The sequence below is a fragment of the Dermochelys coriacea genome, chromosome 7 (genome assembly GCF_009764565.3).
Source record: "Dermochelys coriacea isolate rDerCor1 chromosome 7, rDerCor1.pri.v4, whole genome shotgun sequence".
Lineage (NCBI taxonomy): Eukaryota > Metazoa > Chordata > Testudines > Dermochelyidae > Dermochelys > Dermochelys coriacea.
Genome location: NC_050074.1, coordinates 71,176,769 through 71,194,893, shown reverse-complemented (window position 1 = coordinate 71,194,893; position 18,125 = coordinate 71,176,769). Strand labels below are relative to the sequence as shown.

At 38.1% G+C, this 18,125-nt stretch overlaps 1 protein-coding gene across 2 annotated transcripts in view; it reads right to left on the bottom strand.

The window, feature by feature from the left end:
• The window catches only part of NRG3 (neuregulin 3), an 896,691-nt gene that overhangs the window by 26,841 nt on the left and 851,725 nt on the right, over positions 1-18,125 (bottom strand). For both annotated transcript variants that reach the window (XR_005294219.2, XM_038411630.2), the window contains exon 7: positions 8,130-8,257. Coding sequence is in view for 1 of the 2 variants with exons in the window: in XM_038411630.2 (XP_038267558.1) it covers positions 8,130-8,257 (128 nt within the window). In the remaining variant the exon portion in view is untranslated. The remainder of the gene's footprint in view (positions 1-8,129; positions 8,258-18,125) is intronic.

Below are 18,125 nucleotides of genomic sequence, written 5' to 3'. Positions count from 1 at the left end.
ATTGTATTTTCCACTGAATGCATCTGATGAAGTGAGCTGTAGCTCATGAAACCTTATGCTCAAATAAATTTGTTAGTCTCTAAGGTGCCACAAGTACTCCTTTTCTTTTTGCAAAATTAATCTGACTGCAGAGATCCATAGGAAGGAACTAAAACTTCCAACATCCTGATTTTTTCAGCAGATCATCTGATTACAGCTGTGCAGAAAAGAATCACAACTGGTGTAATGGACCCTAAAGTGCTTTATAAACTGATAGAAAATCTGTAAGACAGGGATATTTCATACACTTCCAGGATTGAATTCAGACACTTTAACAGAACAAGACAAGTTTCCCTCTGCATTTTTTTTCCTGAGTGGAAACACTAGGTGTACAGACACACAATCTGGCTCTAGTTCTTCTGATTCCCCTAATATACAATCATGACTGTCCCTCCTTTTTTCCTGTACATCCCAGGAATCCCATCTTTTCACTCTCTTTGTCACATCACAAACAAAATGTAGCTGCACAAACATTTTGTTCTTAAATGTGTATGAGTGTGTAAAGAGAAGGGTGTCCTGGTTTACTGTCCTCATTTCTTTCCTGCCCTCTTTCTGGCCTTCCATCTCTCAGTAATACTTTGCTCTCCTTCACTTTATTTTTCTTTTTTGGACTATTGTTTATTCAGCTTATTAATATTCTGTGCCATTTTCTTCTCAGCCCCATTTTCCATTCTCCTTTTTATCAGTATCATTGCCATGCTTCCCTTTCCCTCAATCCTTTTCCTTGGCCCCCACTTCCTTTTTTCCTCCTCTGTATCCCTTATTCTCCAATATCTTTTTCTTTTCTCCTGATCCCCCATTTTCTCTCTACTTTGATTTCCTGAGTCTACCAGTGTTTGTTACTTGTATTTGCATACTACTAGTCTTCTCTCACCTTTGCTCCACCTCATATTTTCCTCCCCCCGCTCTAGTTTCCCCAACACCTTTTCCCTCCACTTCCAGCCTTTATTCTTTTCCTTCTAGCCCCCTTTCTCTAGTCCCTATGCCCTGAGTTGTAGCTCTGAGTGAGGTAGGTAAGAGAAGGATGAATCTTCTGCTCCAATACTCCTGATGAAGTCAGAGACCAGTTACTTATGCTCTCTGGTCTGAGGGCTGCCTTCTGTGCTTGGTTTCTTTGGCCTTCCATGGGTAAGACCCACAGCGGCAGCTCAACAGGAGAGTACTACAGGACAGAACAGAGTTACGGCTACTACTCTGAAACCTGCCTGTAAGAGGTTTGTGAAACTCTTTGGTGCCAAACCTGCAAGAAGAACTGCACAGACAGAAGTCTGAAATGGAGCCCACTGCATTCAGAGGCCTTTGTTTGCTCTTGTTTGGGAATTTGCAAAAAGAAAAGTAAATTTTTGGTCGCTGAATATTGGTCTTTTCTTGAAAACATGTTTTTTATTCCTGAATCTGAAAAAGAAATATTTTTCTTTTTTCAGTTTTCATTTTTTCCCCCTTTCTCCATGACAAAATAGAAAAAAGAAAGTGGGGAAAGAGAAAAAACAAAAAACAGAGAGAGGAGCAAATGGGACAAGACAACAAAACCCTGAAAATTCTCTCTAAAAACTTCTGTGAACAATTTCAAATAAACAAACAATGCTCATTTAAAAACAATCAGAATGAATTTTTTTTTCAAAAACTGCTTATCACTTTTGACCAGTTCAAAATAAAACTTTAACAATTGCAGTTTGGCAAGTAACTGGCGTTCCTACAATATAAAAACAGTATTTCCTACACCACTAAAGGTTATTAGGAAAAAAGATAAAGATTTAAATAGCACTGCACTAAAGTTACAAAAATGAGAAGCCCACACAATTGTAAGCCTGATATGTCTATTTTCAGAAGACAAGTTGCAAAAATTGTATATTTTCACATAATTTGCTGGATGGTGCTATGCACATTTATTTATTTTACATAGTTGATAGCTCAGTAATATTGCTACAGGATGTATATACTATGTTGTGTACTGACAAAAACATACATACTCTGCTGTCTAAGACTGAAATGCATGTTTCTTGCCCTGTTGACAGCAGGAGCAAACGCATACCCCAATGTCAGTTAGTTGCCAGACATTGTCTCCTGATATATTTTAAGAGCCAGCCAAATTTTTAGCCTTAGTACGTTTAGACAATCTGCTGCTAACATTTATTCTGATCAGTGGGATGCACTTTAGATCAGTTTTCAGTATTTTAATAATTAAGGATCTGCTATATCTGCTAACATGAGTGTCTGTCAGAATAAATATTGTGTGATGATGTAATACTGTACAAGACCTTTGTCAGACTGTTTATGAATGATGATACAGGGTGAATCAGCCTCCAGACTAGTCTATGCTATACACGGTTCCCACAAAGAAGAGACTTGGATAAATCTTCATCCAGTCATACAACAGATTAAGTAAATATAATATGAGCTGTGATCTGATTTCCCTTTGATCCACATTAAAAACATATTCTAGTCTGTTGGTTAACATGAACATTTAAAATTCTTGGTTTTGCATTTGTATGTCTTGCTAGTTCTAATTCAGAGACAGATTGGGTTTTGTACATATTGAAATGGGATTGCCACAAAAATCAAATAATAACAACACTCTTTATAATATTTGCCACTAAGAGAATATTAACAGCATCCTTGGGACCTGAACAAAATTGTGAATGTTATGAAAAGAAAAGTGTGATTATAATGACATTTAATATATCAAGGAGCCAAGGTATTGAAAAATCAGATACATTACTATAACAAAAAGCTCATGTGTATTTAGCAGGGTTTTTTTCTCTCTTTTCTATTTTTACAATATTTGTAGTGAGGTAAATTTTAAGCATCTGAACATTTTTGTCTCCTAAAAAGAAAAAGAGTACTTGTGGCACCTTAGAGACTAACAAATTTATTTGAGCATAAGCTTTTGTGAGCTACAGCTCACTTCATCAGATGCATTCAGTGGAAAATACAGTGGGGAGATTTATATACATAGAGAACATGAAACAATGGGTGTTACCATAAACACTGTAACCCGAGTGATCATTTAAGGTGAGCTATTACCAGCAAGAGAGCAGGGGTGGGAGGGGACCTTTTGTAGTGATAATCAAGGTGGGCCATTTCCAGCAGTTGATAAGAATGTCTGAGGAACAGTGGGGTGGTGGGGGATAAACAAGGAGAAATAGTCATTTACTTTGTGTAATGACTCATCCATTCCCAGTCTCTATTCAAGTCTAAGTTAATTGGATCCAGTTTGCAAATTAATTCCAATTCAGCAGTCTCTTATTGGAGTCTGTTTTTGAAGTTTTTTGTTGAACTATTGCCACTTTTAGGTCTGTAATTGAGTGACCAGAGAGATTGAAGTGTTCTCCAACTGGTTTTTGAATGTTATAATTCTTGATGTCTGATTTGTGTCCATTTATTCTTTTACGTAGAGACTGTCCAGTTTGACCAATGTACATGGCAGAGGGGCATTGCTGGCACATGATGGCATATATCACATTGGTAGATGTGCAGGTGAATGAGCCTCTGATGGTGTGGCTGATGTGATTAGGTCCGATGATGGTGTCCCCTGACTAGATATGTGGACACAGTTGGCAACGGGCTTTGTTGCAAGGATAGGTTCCTGGGTTAGTGGTTCTGTTGTGTGTTGTGTGGTTGCTGGTGAGTATTTGCTTCACGTTGGGGGGCTGTCTGTAAGCAAGGACTGGCCTGTCTTCCAAGATCTGTGAGAGTGATGGGTCATCCTTCAGGATAGGTTGTAGATCCTTGATGATGCGTTGGAGAGGTTTTAGTTGGAGGCTGAAGGTGATGGCTAGTGGCGTTCTGTTATTTTCTTTGTTGGGCCTGTCCTGTAGTAGGTGACTTCTGGGTACTCTTCTGGCTCTGTCAATCTGTTTCTTCACTTCAGCAGGTGGGTATTGTAGTTGTAAGAATGCTTGATAGAGATCTTGTAGGTGTTTGTCTCTGTCTGAGGGGTTGGAGCAAATGCGGTTGTATCGTAGAGCTTGGCTGTAGACTATGGATCGTGTGGTGTGGTCTGGATGAAAGCTGGAGGCATGTAGGTAGGCATAACAGTCAGTAGGTTTCCGGTATAGGGTGGTGTTTATGTGACCATCGCGTATGTGCACCGTAGTGTCCAGGAAGTGGATCTCTTGTGTGGACTGGTCCAGACTGAGGTTGATGGTGGGATGGAAATTGTTGAAATCATGGTGGAGTTCCTCAAGGGCTTCTTTTCCATGGGTCCAGATGATGAAGATGTCATCAATGTAGCACAAGTAGAGTAGGGGCATTAGGGACAAGAGCTGAGGAAGCGTTGTTCTAAGTTAGCCATAAAAATGTTGGCATACTGTGGGGCCATGCAGGTACCCATAGCTGTGCCGCTGATTTGAAGGTATACATTGTCCCCAAATGTGAAATAGTTATGGGTGAGGACAAAGTCATAAAATTCAGCCATCAGGTTTCTCAATCAGGAGTATGTATAGCCCTGGTGGTACACAGAGGTCTTCCAGGGGGTAGGTACATCAGTTCATCTAACTATTTTCCTAGTTTTACAACAGGCTACATAAAAAGCACTATCAAAATCAGTACAAACTAGAATTGAATACGGACAATGACTTGTTTATACTGCTCTATATAGTATACACTGAAATGTAAGTACAATATTTATTTTCCAATTGATTTATTTTATAATTATATGGTAAAAATGACAAAGTTAGCAAGTTTTCAGTAATAGTGTGCTGTAACACTTTTGTATTTTTATGATTGATTTTGTAAGCAAGTACAAGGTTTTTTTTTGTTTTTGTTTTTTTTCCACCAAATGCATCCGATGAAGTGAGCTGTAGCTCACGAAAGCTTATGCTCTAATAAATTTGTTAGTCTCTAAGGTGCCACAAGTACTCCTTTTCTGTAAGCAAGTAGTTTTCAAGTGAGTTGAAACTTGGGGTACACAAGCCAAATCAGACTCCTGAAAGAGGTACAGTAGTCTGGAAAATTTGAGGAGCCACTGTGCTAGAGGTAGTATTGGGGCACCAGAAGAATTTCAGGACTGTGTCTAATCCAAGCATGGGTGATAAAGTTTTCCCAAAGCATTTATTTCTTGAACTGTTATGTCTAACATCATGAGCCAGATTCTCAATCTGAGTGATTCAAAGAGAATGCAATCTGGCCACTTTTCCAGAGCTGGCCAAGCATTTTTCTCATCCTCTTGCATATGTTGCAGTTCCTTTACAGCACCCATCCTATATCCAAGCACTCCAGCTGTCTAACCCTGGGACGCATATGCTATTTGAATACGATAACTAAGATTTGGCTCATGACCCATACACTACACACATGCACAAACCCCTAGAGGCTAAAGATATCAGATAAGTGATGTTGCCATCCTAGTTTTGGCTGGTCAGATATATGAAATATTTACTGAACCTACAAAGAAAGAGTTTACTTTTTTCAGAATTTTTTTTCCAGCTCTAATATGAATAAATAAATAAAAATGCCAGAACACAGGCATGTTTAGACACTAAAATAGGGTACTATTTTGCCCTCTTCATAGGAAAATATAATTACTTTACGGTGGATTTCTGACTTCCTAATTTACATTTAGCAGTTGTATACTCTTCAGTTAATACCAATTAAATCAATGAATTAAAATCAGTAGGATTAATTGCAGAGCAAGCTGCTGCTCAACAAGAGTAAGTGGATCAGACTCTAGACTCATGAGTTGCAAAGTGGTCATTTGTTCCATATATATAAACTAGATCTTGAGCAACAGTAGTTGTTGTTGAAGAGTGTGGAGAAGCCCATAGGCAGGCCCAGAGAAGCTGCTGTAAATTAGGCGGCTCTAATTTACTCTGGGGGGCATTTCAACACCAGAGCAGCTTAAAATCCTGAGAGTTGGGGTAAACCCACCTTTGGTCCATCATGCCTTGGGCTGCACCTCCTGGAGTAAAATCTTAGCTTTCATCTACCAGCAGCTGGTATGTAAAGTTCATCATATGCTTAAGTGATCTGCTAACTTGAATTCTATGTCTCTGCTCAGTTTGGCCCAGGAACCTCAACTGCTTGACACAAGTAATATTTAGAGCAAAATTTAGCACTAATAATTCAAATTACTTTCCTAAATTGGTCACATGTACAATATAGAAACAAAAGTTAATTATAACTAGTTTGAAATCTGTAACATAAGGCTTATAAAGAAAGGGTACAAACTAAAAAAAAAGACAGATGACTAATCAATCAGTGGTGCAGTAGTTGTAAACCAGTGACACAGAGTAACTTATGAAGCAGTAGCATGATGCATAAATCAATGATAGGCTTATAAATCACTGACATTTTGAAGTCTATTGCATGTTTTATACAACAAAGGCTTGATATATTAAATTGCAAATTATAAAATTACGAAAGAAATTATTTATAAATCAAGGCAAGCTCATCAGTCAGTGCAAACGCATCTGTGACACAAGTAATATTAATATAATTTATTGCTGGCACCCTACAAATAAGGCACTTGATCCTGTTTTTCTTTCAGCAAAGAAGGCAGCATTAGCAGTGCAGAATATTGGACTGGATACTCTATTGTCAAATTTATAGGAATTCTGCTAATCTAGAAGAGTTTAACTAAGTGTGGCTTATATAGTGACTTCCTTGTAGAAGAAAAATGAATGTGTTTGGAAGTTCTTATTAGATTTTTATTTTAAACAGCATTTGTATATTAGGGTAATCTTTGGGAGGTTTAAAAATATTTGGGGCTTTTATTATTTCATGATATGTTATGTAAATAAGATTCAGGAGACATTTCCTGATGAAACTTTATAACATGATTTTATACATAGAGAGAGAGAGATCATATATATGGACATTTCTTTCATTTGAAATATTTTCCTTTTAAAGGGTTATAACATATCTTTTCCATTTAACTAAAATATTAAAAACTTTTAATGGAAAATGTTCTAGGCACCAAATTCATTAGTCCATCTCTATTCAGCAAAGCACTTAGAGAATGTGCATAAACACTTTGTGAAACTGGGCTCTAGTGAGTGAATTTTACATGAGAGTTGGCATTTTTTGCCAAGTTAAAAGGCTTAACTAAGGCAAATGTAATGGTATCCAATGGTACTTATTGGCTGAACACTGTACTTTGATTGATTTTCTTAGCAGAAACTGTGGCTGATCTAAGTGACTAGAATTAAATGTCCTTTTGGGATTCAAACAAATAATAGAACTGTTACAGTGAAGTAGGGCAAAGGAAGACTTTATTAAGTATAATAGTCTTAAGGAATAGACCTTATTCATTATCACTACGTTTTTCTCCCTAGACTTGCATAATGGACATCATTCTGACCTCATTTTTCTCTGCCATTGTTTTTGAGATCTTTAGTTGTTCCCCTTATCAAATCATCCATATTCTTTGTGCAAGAGGTTATCACCACAACTTCAGTGATGCTAAATAAGCTGTTTACACAGGTATGAATTTGACCCCTTATATCTCAACCCATCATACTCACTTGTCATATGAAAAACCAGAAATTAAAAAAAATTGATCTAAAATGGCATCCGCTTTCAATGTTGAAAATTGACTCCTCCCACACACCCCAACCCTTGGAAGCATTATGTATCCAAACTTTAAAAATGTTAGTCTTCAAAAGCACTGCTGGCTGTTACTACTCATGAATATACACCAAAACCAATCATTTTTCATTTAGAGTCGTATTTGTTTAAAGAAATATTGAGAAAGGTTGAAAGTTTGCAACAGAGCCTGCCTAGGGGAGCATGAGTCATTAACTTCGTGAACTAAGATAGGGCAGGAGAGGAAGAATCTTGTTTTTTAATGGTTTCTCAGAATACAATTGTTTAATTCACTAGTCTCTGTCTGCAGCTTTGACAGTGTCTCTTAATAGTTCCTCTAGGCTCTTTACAGAGGGTAGATATAGTCTGTGAGCATCTTTAATGCTTTTTTATTTCTAAAGCTAAGGAAACGCTTGGTGATCTGCTTAATGATTGGATCACGTCTCTGTGAGTACATACGGTCTTGAGTGCCTCCCCATCACAAAGAACAATACTCTTGTATATGTATCACTAAACCAGTGACATCTCTGCCGGCCAATTTTCTGATCTGAGAGCCATTTCCTTACCTATGTTGCTTGATAGGCTGGCTTCCTCTATCAGGAGACAAGGCTTCAGGGAAAGATTGCGTGCCTGAGAAACTAGACTCCATTACTTTTCCCATCACAGGCCCAGGATGCCTGTCTGTCTTTGAATACTGTGGTACAGAGAATAAAAAGCAATTAATACATTAAAAGCAGAATACATTAATGCATGTTATCAATTTCTGAGATGAAAGAGGAGGAGGATGGGTGTTTTTTTTTTAAAATAAAAATGTCACCGGGAGAAAAAGAATGAATTAAGTAACCCGTGCATATTGGAAAGCACAAATACAGTACTCACTGTTAAAATATTGACATTTACCGTTTGAAAGTATTTAGTGTTATTGTAGTATCATACAGGTACCTTTACCCTTAGTATGAGGGAATGCTATAATATTGATTCCTTTAGTCACATGCCTGATTTTAGAACTGCTCCTGCAAGAGGATATACCTCAGAAGATCCTTAGGACCTGGCAGGGCTCTTGCTGTGTCTCCTTTCATTAACAGATGGAACCAACAAACCCAAAAGAAAAAAAACACACTTGGATTGAAATAAATAAGAAATGGTGGATGCAAACATCCTTTGGGGAAAGTCTACATCCAGATTTGTAGTTTGTGACTCAGGCCTATCTAGGGTCTACATTTACAGTCTGACAGCAATTGGCATTCCAGTGGTACTATGGGTATGGTGTTCTCTATTTGAGTACTGATCCCCATAGGAAACTCTAAAGTCTATACATTTGGAAATGGAAATGAAACAAGAACAGACTTTCTTCTAATTACATACTTGGTCTTGCTTTGAATATACAGTGAGTGCTTCTCTGATCTGGCTCCAACTGGAACCAGAAAATGCAGAGATATGTAAAGATTAACAAATGAATAACAGAACATTTAAAAACTCAAAATAAATTCCATTTCAGTATGACATCAGGGATAGATGAATGTGCAGTCTGATTCTTATTTTATCAAACCAGTTTGCTCATCCATAATGTTCATTGGGTAATATCCCAGAGATATGAGAAATGGATCTGTCTTTTCATGTAGATTTTAAAAAGTAGTGCAGTTGGCAACTTTCTTAGGCTACATGACAATTACCTAAAGTTAGTCTGGTTGGCCCTATGTTTTCCAAATTTGGGTTGCTATATATCACCAATATTTCCATTTATTTTGCAATAAACAAAATATTATGCAAGATAGGACATGATACAAGTTAACTCAAGGATGCCTAAATCACTTATGCTCCCTGGAAAGTCACAGCTGATATTATTAAACAACCATTATAGTAAAAAGGATAACAGTGATTCAATATAAACTGTCCATGGTGAAGAACTGGTACAATTTCTGTCACAATGCATCTCTTTGTCATAGTTATTCTGTAGCCTAATAGAAAAGGCCCAACATTTAGTGCACATAAAAACTAAAATATCCCCTTCCGTAGGTTTAATCATACATACTACCATCTTCAACAAAATCAGAAAGGAATGACAGAAACCTGAGATCTAGTCAATTTAAAAAATGAGTTAAATATAGTTTTAGTTATTATATCCACCCTTGATTCACCTGGCCATTTTCTGTGGCTAAACAAACATGTACCCCCTGCGTTTTTCCTCTCCCTGCTTGCTGTGTGAAACATCCATACAAAACAACAGGTTTCAGAGTAGCAGACATGTTAGTCTGTATCCGCAAAAACAACAGGAGTACTTGTGGCACTTTAGAGACTAACAAATTTATTTGAGCATAAGCTTTTGTGGGCTATAGCCCACTTCATCGGATGCATAGAATGGAACATATAATAAGATGATATATATATATATACATACTGAGAACATGAAAAGATGGAGTATGAGGCTAATTGATTAAGATGAGCCATTATCAGCAAGAGAAAAATCTCCTGCTGATAACAGCTCATCTTAATTAATTAGCCTCTTACTCCACCTTTTCAATTCTCTGTATATATCTTCTTACTATATGTTCCATTCTATGCATCTGATGAAGTGGGGGCTGTAGCCCACGAAAGCTTATGCTAAAAAAAATTTGATAGTCTCTAAGGTGCCACAAGTACTCCTGTTCTTTCTACAAAGAACAAGGTAAATGACTAAGGCAGGGGGGAGACATGACAATGAAGCTGAATATATGCAAAGTGCTGTCAAATGCACAAAGTAAATACACTGGTAAACTACAGTAAACATATTATGTTCTTATCTCTTTCAGTCACAGGGAGCTTAGTTATCATTGGTAACAACTTTTTCAGACAGAAGTATGATTTTTAAGGTGCCAGCTTTCCCAAAGGTTTCAAACTTTTATGGTTTCTCTGCCAGATGCAGAAAGGAAACTGCCTTTGATTTTTGACCTAAATAAATCAATTTGATCTACAAAAAGAATGAAGTATTAATTCGAGAAAGCTATTCCTGTCCCTTCTTGTATTTTACATGAGATTAAATTGAAGGTCTAAATGGCCTGTAAGATCATGAGTCTGAAGTGAACCATAAACGATAGTTAAGGCTCAGTCCTGCCCTCTGGACTGGTGAGAAAAATTGCTGTGGATTGGGGCAGAAGATGGCACAATTCATCTGTTCTCCCCACACATGAAGAGAAGCACGATCCCTTCAAAGTGCCCTAGAAGGTTGGATAAAATACCAGCCCATTTAGCAACAGGCACTCTCTGCAGGTTAGTGGGTTTTTTTTTGTTGGTGTTCTTTATCTGACAGATTTATTTCTTCATTATTAAATTTACAGCTTGCCCATAATCATGATGCTAATTCACCCAGAAACTAATAAAAGACTCATGTGGCCTGATTTCTCATTCCTTGAAGTCAAGAGCAAAACTCACAAAGGCTGCAGTTGTGATGGGTCAGTTTATAAGCACTTTTCACAAGCCTCTAAACAGTTTTGTGCAATTCCAATGGTTGCTTTTGAAGCTAAGAATCAGGTTTACATTTTTTTTTGTCTTGAGAATTTTAATGATATCTTGTCTGTAGGAATTTGTTTGTATTCATGTACCTTGTCACATATTTATGTATATTTATACTCACTGCTGTATTTATTCCTCCTTAAGATTGACCATACTTTCCATGTCCCTTCCCTTTCCATTTCCCAGATACCATTCCTATACACACTTATAACCTGATTTTCACAAGTGCTGAGCAACCACAGCTTCCTCTGGCTGCAATGAGTTGTGGATGCTCAATAAACCTGAACAATCAAGGTAGTCGCCCAGTCTGGTAGAGTTATTTGAGGCAGACTCTTTGGGTAGATTTAAAACACAGCCGAAGATTTATTTATGCTATTTACTTTTAGGTTTTTATAGTCTCTTGGTTGACTATTTGTGCTTCTTGTTTGAGCAATTACTGAAAAGTCCTTTGATACATGTGGCTAAATAAATTAATGAATAATGATAGAGCTTAAAAATAAACCTTTGTGCAAATTTTCAATTACTCAAAGTTTCATGGAGAAAATAAACTGTTATAGGCAATTACCCATCCTTTCAGCTTCTCATGAGTAATATTCCACCCCTTTCCTAGATATACTATTAAAATCTGAGGACGCAGCATGGTCTAATATGCAGGATACTGGCCTGGGAGTCGGGAAATCTTAATTTTATTCATGGCTCTGCCACCTTACTTTTGTGACTTTGAGCAAATCATTTAATCTCTCTGTGCCTGGATTTCACCAACTGTAAGATTAGGATAATGGTACCAGTCTTTGTAAAGTGCTTTGAGATCTCTGGATGACAAGTGCTATACAACTGCTGAACATTATAATTTTTATGGGGTTACACAAAAAGCAAGGAGCTGCTTTATGACTACACCATTCAAAGGATGGTGAAATGAGGGTCAGCTTCACCACTTGCAGAAACAGGTAGTACAATTTGCAACCATCTACTCCTGTGAGGCAACAATGCCAGAAAGGAAAGGCAGTGGGAAGCCAGCTACAAACCCACCTGAAACCAATGGGTACGTGCTCAGCACAGCAGCTGCCCATGCTATGATGACTACAATACTATTTATACTTATGCTAGTTCTCATCAAGCTACTGTGAGGGTACATAAGCAGGGGAATCACATCCCTAGCTTGTAGTGTAGACATAGTCTTACAGTGTATGTCAAAGAGCATCAGTTGACCCTGTGATTTTACTTCTTTAACTAGATAGGTTGGTGCAAACTCCTTCCGTGGGATGTTCCAAAGTCAGAAACCTAGTTTCTTCTCATGAACCCCCTTGAATAGCCCCACATTTAGAACTACCCACTATAAGAGCAGGAATTTCTAACTTACGGTATCTCTCTCATTACTGCTGGTCTAGTGTGGTCAATATTTAACTGCCAGTATTCCCATGATAGTTCGTTTAAATCAGATGTGTCTATTTTGACAGCTCTGCCAAAACTACAGTGTATGTCCCAAACACACAGGAGGTTAAATGGAAGTGGAAAATTTGCTGTTGAACTTTCTGACCATTCTGATCATCTCATAGGCCAAAACATATTTCGTTTCCCTTCCCCCAACAAATTAAAAAAAGAGCTTTAAATGTCACCATCTTGCTGTGCAACAAATTACTCTGTATTTCTACAGAATAGTCCAATAAATAATTTATTTTACACTCCAGCGAAAAGTGACAAGACTGAGAAAAGGCATTTTTATCCCTGATAGTGAGGAATTGAGAATGATAGGAAGGTTTGGAACCAGAGATCACAAGTACTTGAACCAAGCATGGTGAAGAATGTGACCACAAAATGCAGCAAAACTAGAGTACTGGACATCAGGAAAGAAGGTGATGGGGAATTAAGAGATCTACTGAGTAAGATGCAGTAGCAGGAAGTTTTAAAATCCACAGGTGTTAAAAGAGGCCAAGAAATCCTAAAAGGCATTTTAATTAGTTTGACAACCCACAGTTTCTCTGATTAAGGTCAATGCAAGAATTTGGCCAGTTTGCTTAACAAAGGGCTACTCAAAATTATGAGAGTTAAAGGAAATCTCTGAGTATAAAAAGTCTTGCAGGGTACATAGACACAGACAACAAAAAGCTTTTTCTTCTGAGGATAAGAAAGGTGGAGCATTCTCTTTGCATGTCTCCACCTGTCTCTGTCATTTTCCTGGGCAAGGGTGGAATAGCAGGTGAGAATCTGTACTCCTTAAAATCTAGGGACCCATAATGTGGCCACACAGGTGCAGAGGGCTCCCCAAAGTAGTTCCATTAAGAACAGACACAATCTGGCCCTTTATGAGTGAATGTTAAGGGTTGGGGGGTTTTTACAAATGGTGATTTTGTAAGGTGATTTTACAAATATATCCTGGGGAAAGTAGTAGTAGACAAGCAGTAGGATGGAATTTAAATCAATGATGACTCAATAATAACGGCACTACTGCTTTCTTTAAATATGTCTTTAATAAGACAAAAAATCACAAAAGAAGTTTGAATGACTAGTAAGGAGGTAAAAATAACTATTGATAAATAACAAGTCAAGTATTACAACACTTGGAAAATATATATAGATACACAAACTGATCCAGGTTCAAGACACCCAGGAATTAGCTGACTGTATTGTTGGAGGTTATTTTTAAAAAGTGACAGACAAATGGGAATGAAACAGGAAATAATAAATGTAGTAACACTGTTCAAACAAGAAAATTAGAGTAATCCTGGCCATTACTATCATATAAATCCAGACTATATCCCTAACAAAATAATGGAAGCAGTGTTAAGAGGAAAAAGCTCAACAAACACCTGGGGAGGGGGGTAATAGAATTGCAAGCCGTAAGTAGCAGGAGTTTATAAATCATAATTCTTCCCTGACAAACAAGATTGCTGATTTGTTTGATAAATTACAGAATTCGTGGATGATGGTTAGTCTATGAGGGAGGAAAGGGGCAGACTTGCATAAAGAAAAAATGAATGTAATCTACTGGTAAATGGAGCTCTCCAAGTGTATTGCACCTCCAAATCCACATTTATTCTCCCTTCTCCAGAGACATTATTGGAACATTTTCATTAAGCATTAAGAAACTGAGAAGTATAGGGTGGGGTAACTTCTGGAACATATGGATTGCAGGGTGACTTTGAGCCCCCCCCCCCAACAGATTTAATCCCAAATGTTCTGTAGCTCACATGCCTGGTACATGACTCCTACAATGTGGATCTGCCCAGGCAATACAACTCCACATATTGCTAGGTAGCCTTCCTTTCCTAGCTGTGGATATTCTCCTGAAGGGACACACAAAAATAAAGGATGTGAACGATGTTTCTACATTTCATACTATCAGCAATCCCTGTTGCTTTCTGAATATCATGTTGCTTAACTTGACCATCTATTTCACATCTCGTTAAATGACTGTAAAAGCAACCCTTCCATATGAATGTTTAATGAATTTAGGGGGACATCCCACACCACAATTTGAAACACAAATTCCAACTAAATAACATTTAGTTTAGGATGCAGCAAGAAACTGCATTACAAACGGAAAGTATTTTGAAAGCAAACATCCAGAGTTTTTAATCTTCTTTGTGATTTTCATAATCAAGCTGTTGTAAAGAAATCTTTAATTTGCACGGAGTTATCAGAAGGATTGAGATTTATTAATCCATATTTTCCTGCAACAGCTGCAAATATGTTAGGCTAGAGTGAAATGCAAGTTTGTAATCCATTTGAATGCTTGGTTCAAAATGAAATAGAGGGTCTATCTACAATAGTACAAAAGTAATTTTTTTTACATTAACATAGCACCTCTCATTAACAGAAACCCAAAGTGCCTTTCAAAGTATAAACACAACCCTGATTTACCAATCTCCAATTTTAAAAAGGGGGCGGGAAGGGGTGGCACCCTGCACTGTAATTAGTCAAGCTCCTTTAAAGCCAGCCTCTTTGCAAAGTCAGCTGAGTACCAGTAATTGTGTTCTGGATACCCAGAGTGCAACCTCTTCCAAAGGGGAGAGCGAGGATAAGATGTTTGGAAGAATCTGTGCTTTGGGTTCACTTTACCCACGAATGAAATGTACCAATGAAATATACTCTAGATTAGCATGCGGCAGATGTTTAACAGTGGCCTGAAATACCACAGCCATTTGATTTTATTAAACTCATAATCCTTACACAAACAAGGTCTACCTTACCCATTTCACAACTATTACAGAGAACAGAAGGGAAAATAATCTGGGTATAAAATTTGGAGTCACCAGACCCAGTTTAGAGAAGGAGGAGTTAAGTCTGGGAGCATTTGCTGGGAGGGAAGAGAGAAAGAGCTTTTGAGGTAGGAAAGAGGGAGATAGATTTTTGGGATTCACTCAAAGAGGTAGGCAAGGATAAGACTTCAAAGATTTATAGAAGCACACTTTTGGGGGACATGTGAAAATCAGATATCTAAGCCTTTTGAGGTTGCCTCATTGTCAGTTATCAGGGTTCAGTAGTTGCTAAATATCCCCAATGAACACTTCTCAGGGATGCCATGTAAGCACTTCTAATTTTTTGAAGGAGGGTGGATCTTCATCATCCATCTTTTGCCAGGGCACAGGCTTTATCATACTCCCATTGAAGTCATTTTGACTTTTGCCTTTGTCTTCAATGGGAGAAGGATCAGGGCAACAATATGCACTGAGGCGGCCAAATGCTCAGCCTAGCACCCTGTCTAACTAGCTGGGCTGGGTCCTGGAGAGAAGTTTCTGGGCTGGGTGTGGAATCCTTCCCATCATCAACAGATTGTGAACTGCTGAGGCAAAATTCCATGGAGATTACTACAGCTCAGTGACTGAAATACTGCTGAATATACTTCTGTTTCCTCACGGGAATGCTCTGCCTCCCCATCAATGTCCTGTTCCCAGTCCTTTCACACCAGAACCCCATTACAGCTTTTGAGAAGGAGGCAGGATTTGCCCCCTAAGGGTTGATATTTTGAACTTTCCCAGTTTTGGAACTAGTTTGAAAGTCTTTTTTTGTCATCGTCGTTTTACTGTAATGGTTTATGAATATTTAATGAAGTGCCTTCCTGCACTAAGTCTTTCCAACAATGGCTTGTTATGCTACATCCTTAACCGTGCAAGGTCATTCTATTTTTTTCTTCCTTAATGTCCTTGCTCCCAAAGGGAAAACACATTAAAAGCAAGGCTAGAGCATGTCCCTGCCAGCAGCAACAAGATCTGGAAAACTGTGTGTTAATTACCATAATTGGTCATCAACATTCTGAACAGCACTGTCTGGTAAGCAAACTTTGGCTGAAAACTATTGTTATTGTTTATTATTTCAAATCCCCCAAAACTGGAATCCACAAACTACCACTTCAGCCATCATGACCATTATAAGGGACATAATAAGCATTATTATGACGACAATAGAATAGGACATTAGTGAAGCTTATGGTGTGTTTATCAAATGCTCAAAAGACACTAAATAATTATTTGCAAAGTTGGAGCAAAATGTATTTGACTGAATTAAAAAGAAAGGGAAAGAGAAAATATACATAGTAATATTCGAGACCTGGTGTATACAGCATATGTTAGAGCAAAGGATCACAAAATCCACTTTACAGACTTCACTTCACCTGCTAATGTGCTGGAAACACAGATGATATGTATTCTGAATCAGCAACCTTCACTCTAGCTTTTGTTAGGGGGAATAAGAAATGGTTTCGTGTCAACCCGACCAAGACACAGCTTTTCATCTTTGCCATCAAGAACCTAAGCGGAAATTAAACATCACCTGGGATGAAACCCTAGTGGCTAATCATCCAAACCCTGTCTACCAGGTGGTGACATTGGACTGGACACTTTCCTTCAAAGTCCATGTAGAGAAGACGAAAGGGAAAGTTATCATCCGTAACAACAACCTCTGAAAGTTGGTTGCCTCAAAGTGGGGAGCCAATCCAGCTACTTTGCCAGCCACTGCTATTGCCTTGTGCTACTCCATAGTACAGTATGCCTGTCCAGCGTAGGAATGATCTGTCCATTCTAAGAAATTAGACCTTGTTTTAAATGACAGTTGTCATGGAATAATAGGATGTCTAAAGCCAACACCAAAGAACAGCCTGTACTTACTGACTGTCATTGAACCACCTGATATCAGGAGGAAGATAGCAAGCCAAAGGGAAAGATCACAGCAGATGGAAGATCCAAGGCATCCATTATATTGTCACACAGGAATAATCAAATGCCTTAAATTGTGAAAGAATTTTATAACCAATGTTGTGCCTTTGGATACGACAGCTGGCAAGGCATGATGAGGTTATGGAATGAAAGACTATGCATTGTAGGATGCACTGAAATAGATCTGGAATCCCAAGAGGATCTTTCCAGAGAGGCCAATACAGACAGGTCAACAAGGTGCTGCCTGAACTGCTTGCACAGGCAAACTAGCAGATCAAAGACTAATATGATCAAATGGGGTGCACTCTAATGACAGAATTATATGCAAGGTGCAGACCATGGAGCACCTGCTCATTTACCAACTCTTTGGGGAAACCTGTATGAAGACCTCGCTGAAGCAATACAAAGAGCCATCACTTGTGCACACTTCTGTGACAAGGAGTCGAGAAGAAGAAGAAGGGGAAAAGTGAAGAATAACTGAACCAGATGAAATTAAACCAGGAGGAATTTTGATAGGTATCATGAGTTAGAAATAGGTCAGTTTACTGGAGCTACTCTGCACAAAAAAGGAGAGCTTTAATGCACATTGTGTGATCATGCAAAAGTCCTCCCTTCAGCAATGGAGGTTCTAGACTTGTATTCAATCTGCATTTGCTGAACTGGTTCTAAACAGTTTTATACTGTTTAAGGCTAACTTGATCTAAACAAAGTTGACCCCATCTCCTCTACTTAGCCAAACTATATATGAAATAAGTTAGCACAAACTGGTTAAAAATGAGCATCATATTCATGAGCCAGGTTCTTAGCTGTTGAATTGGTGCTCTGTATCACCCAGGCAACACAAAAGCAACTAGAGTATATTGATGAATCTGGACCCATATTTTAAGACCTTATTCGAAGTCCATAGAGGTCACTGAAAAG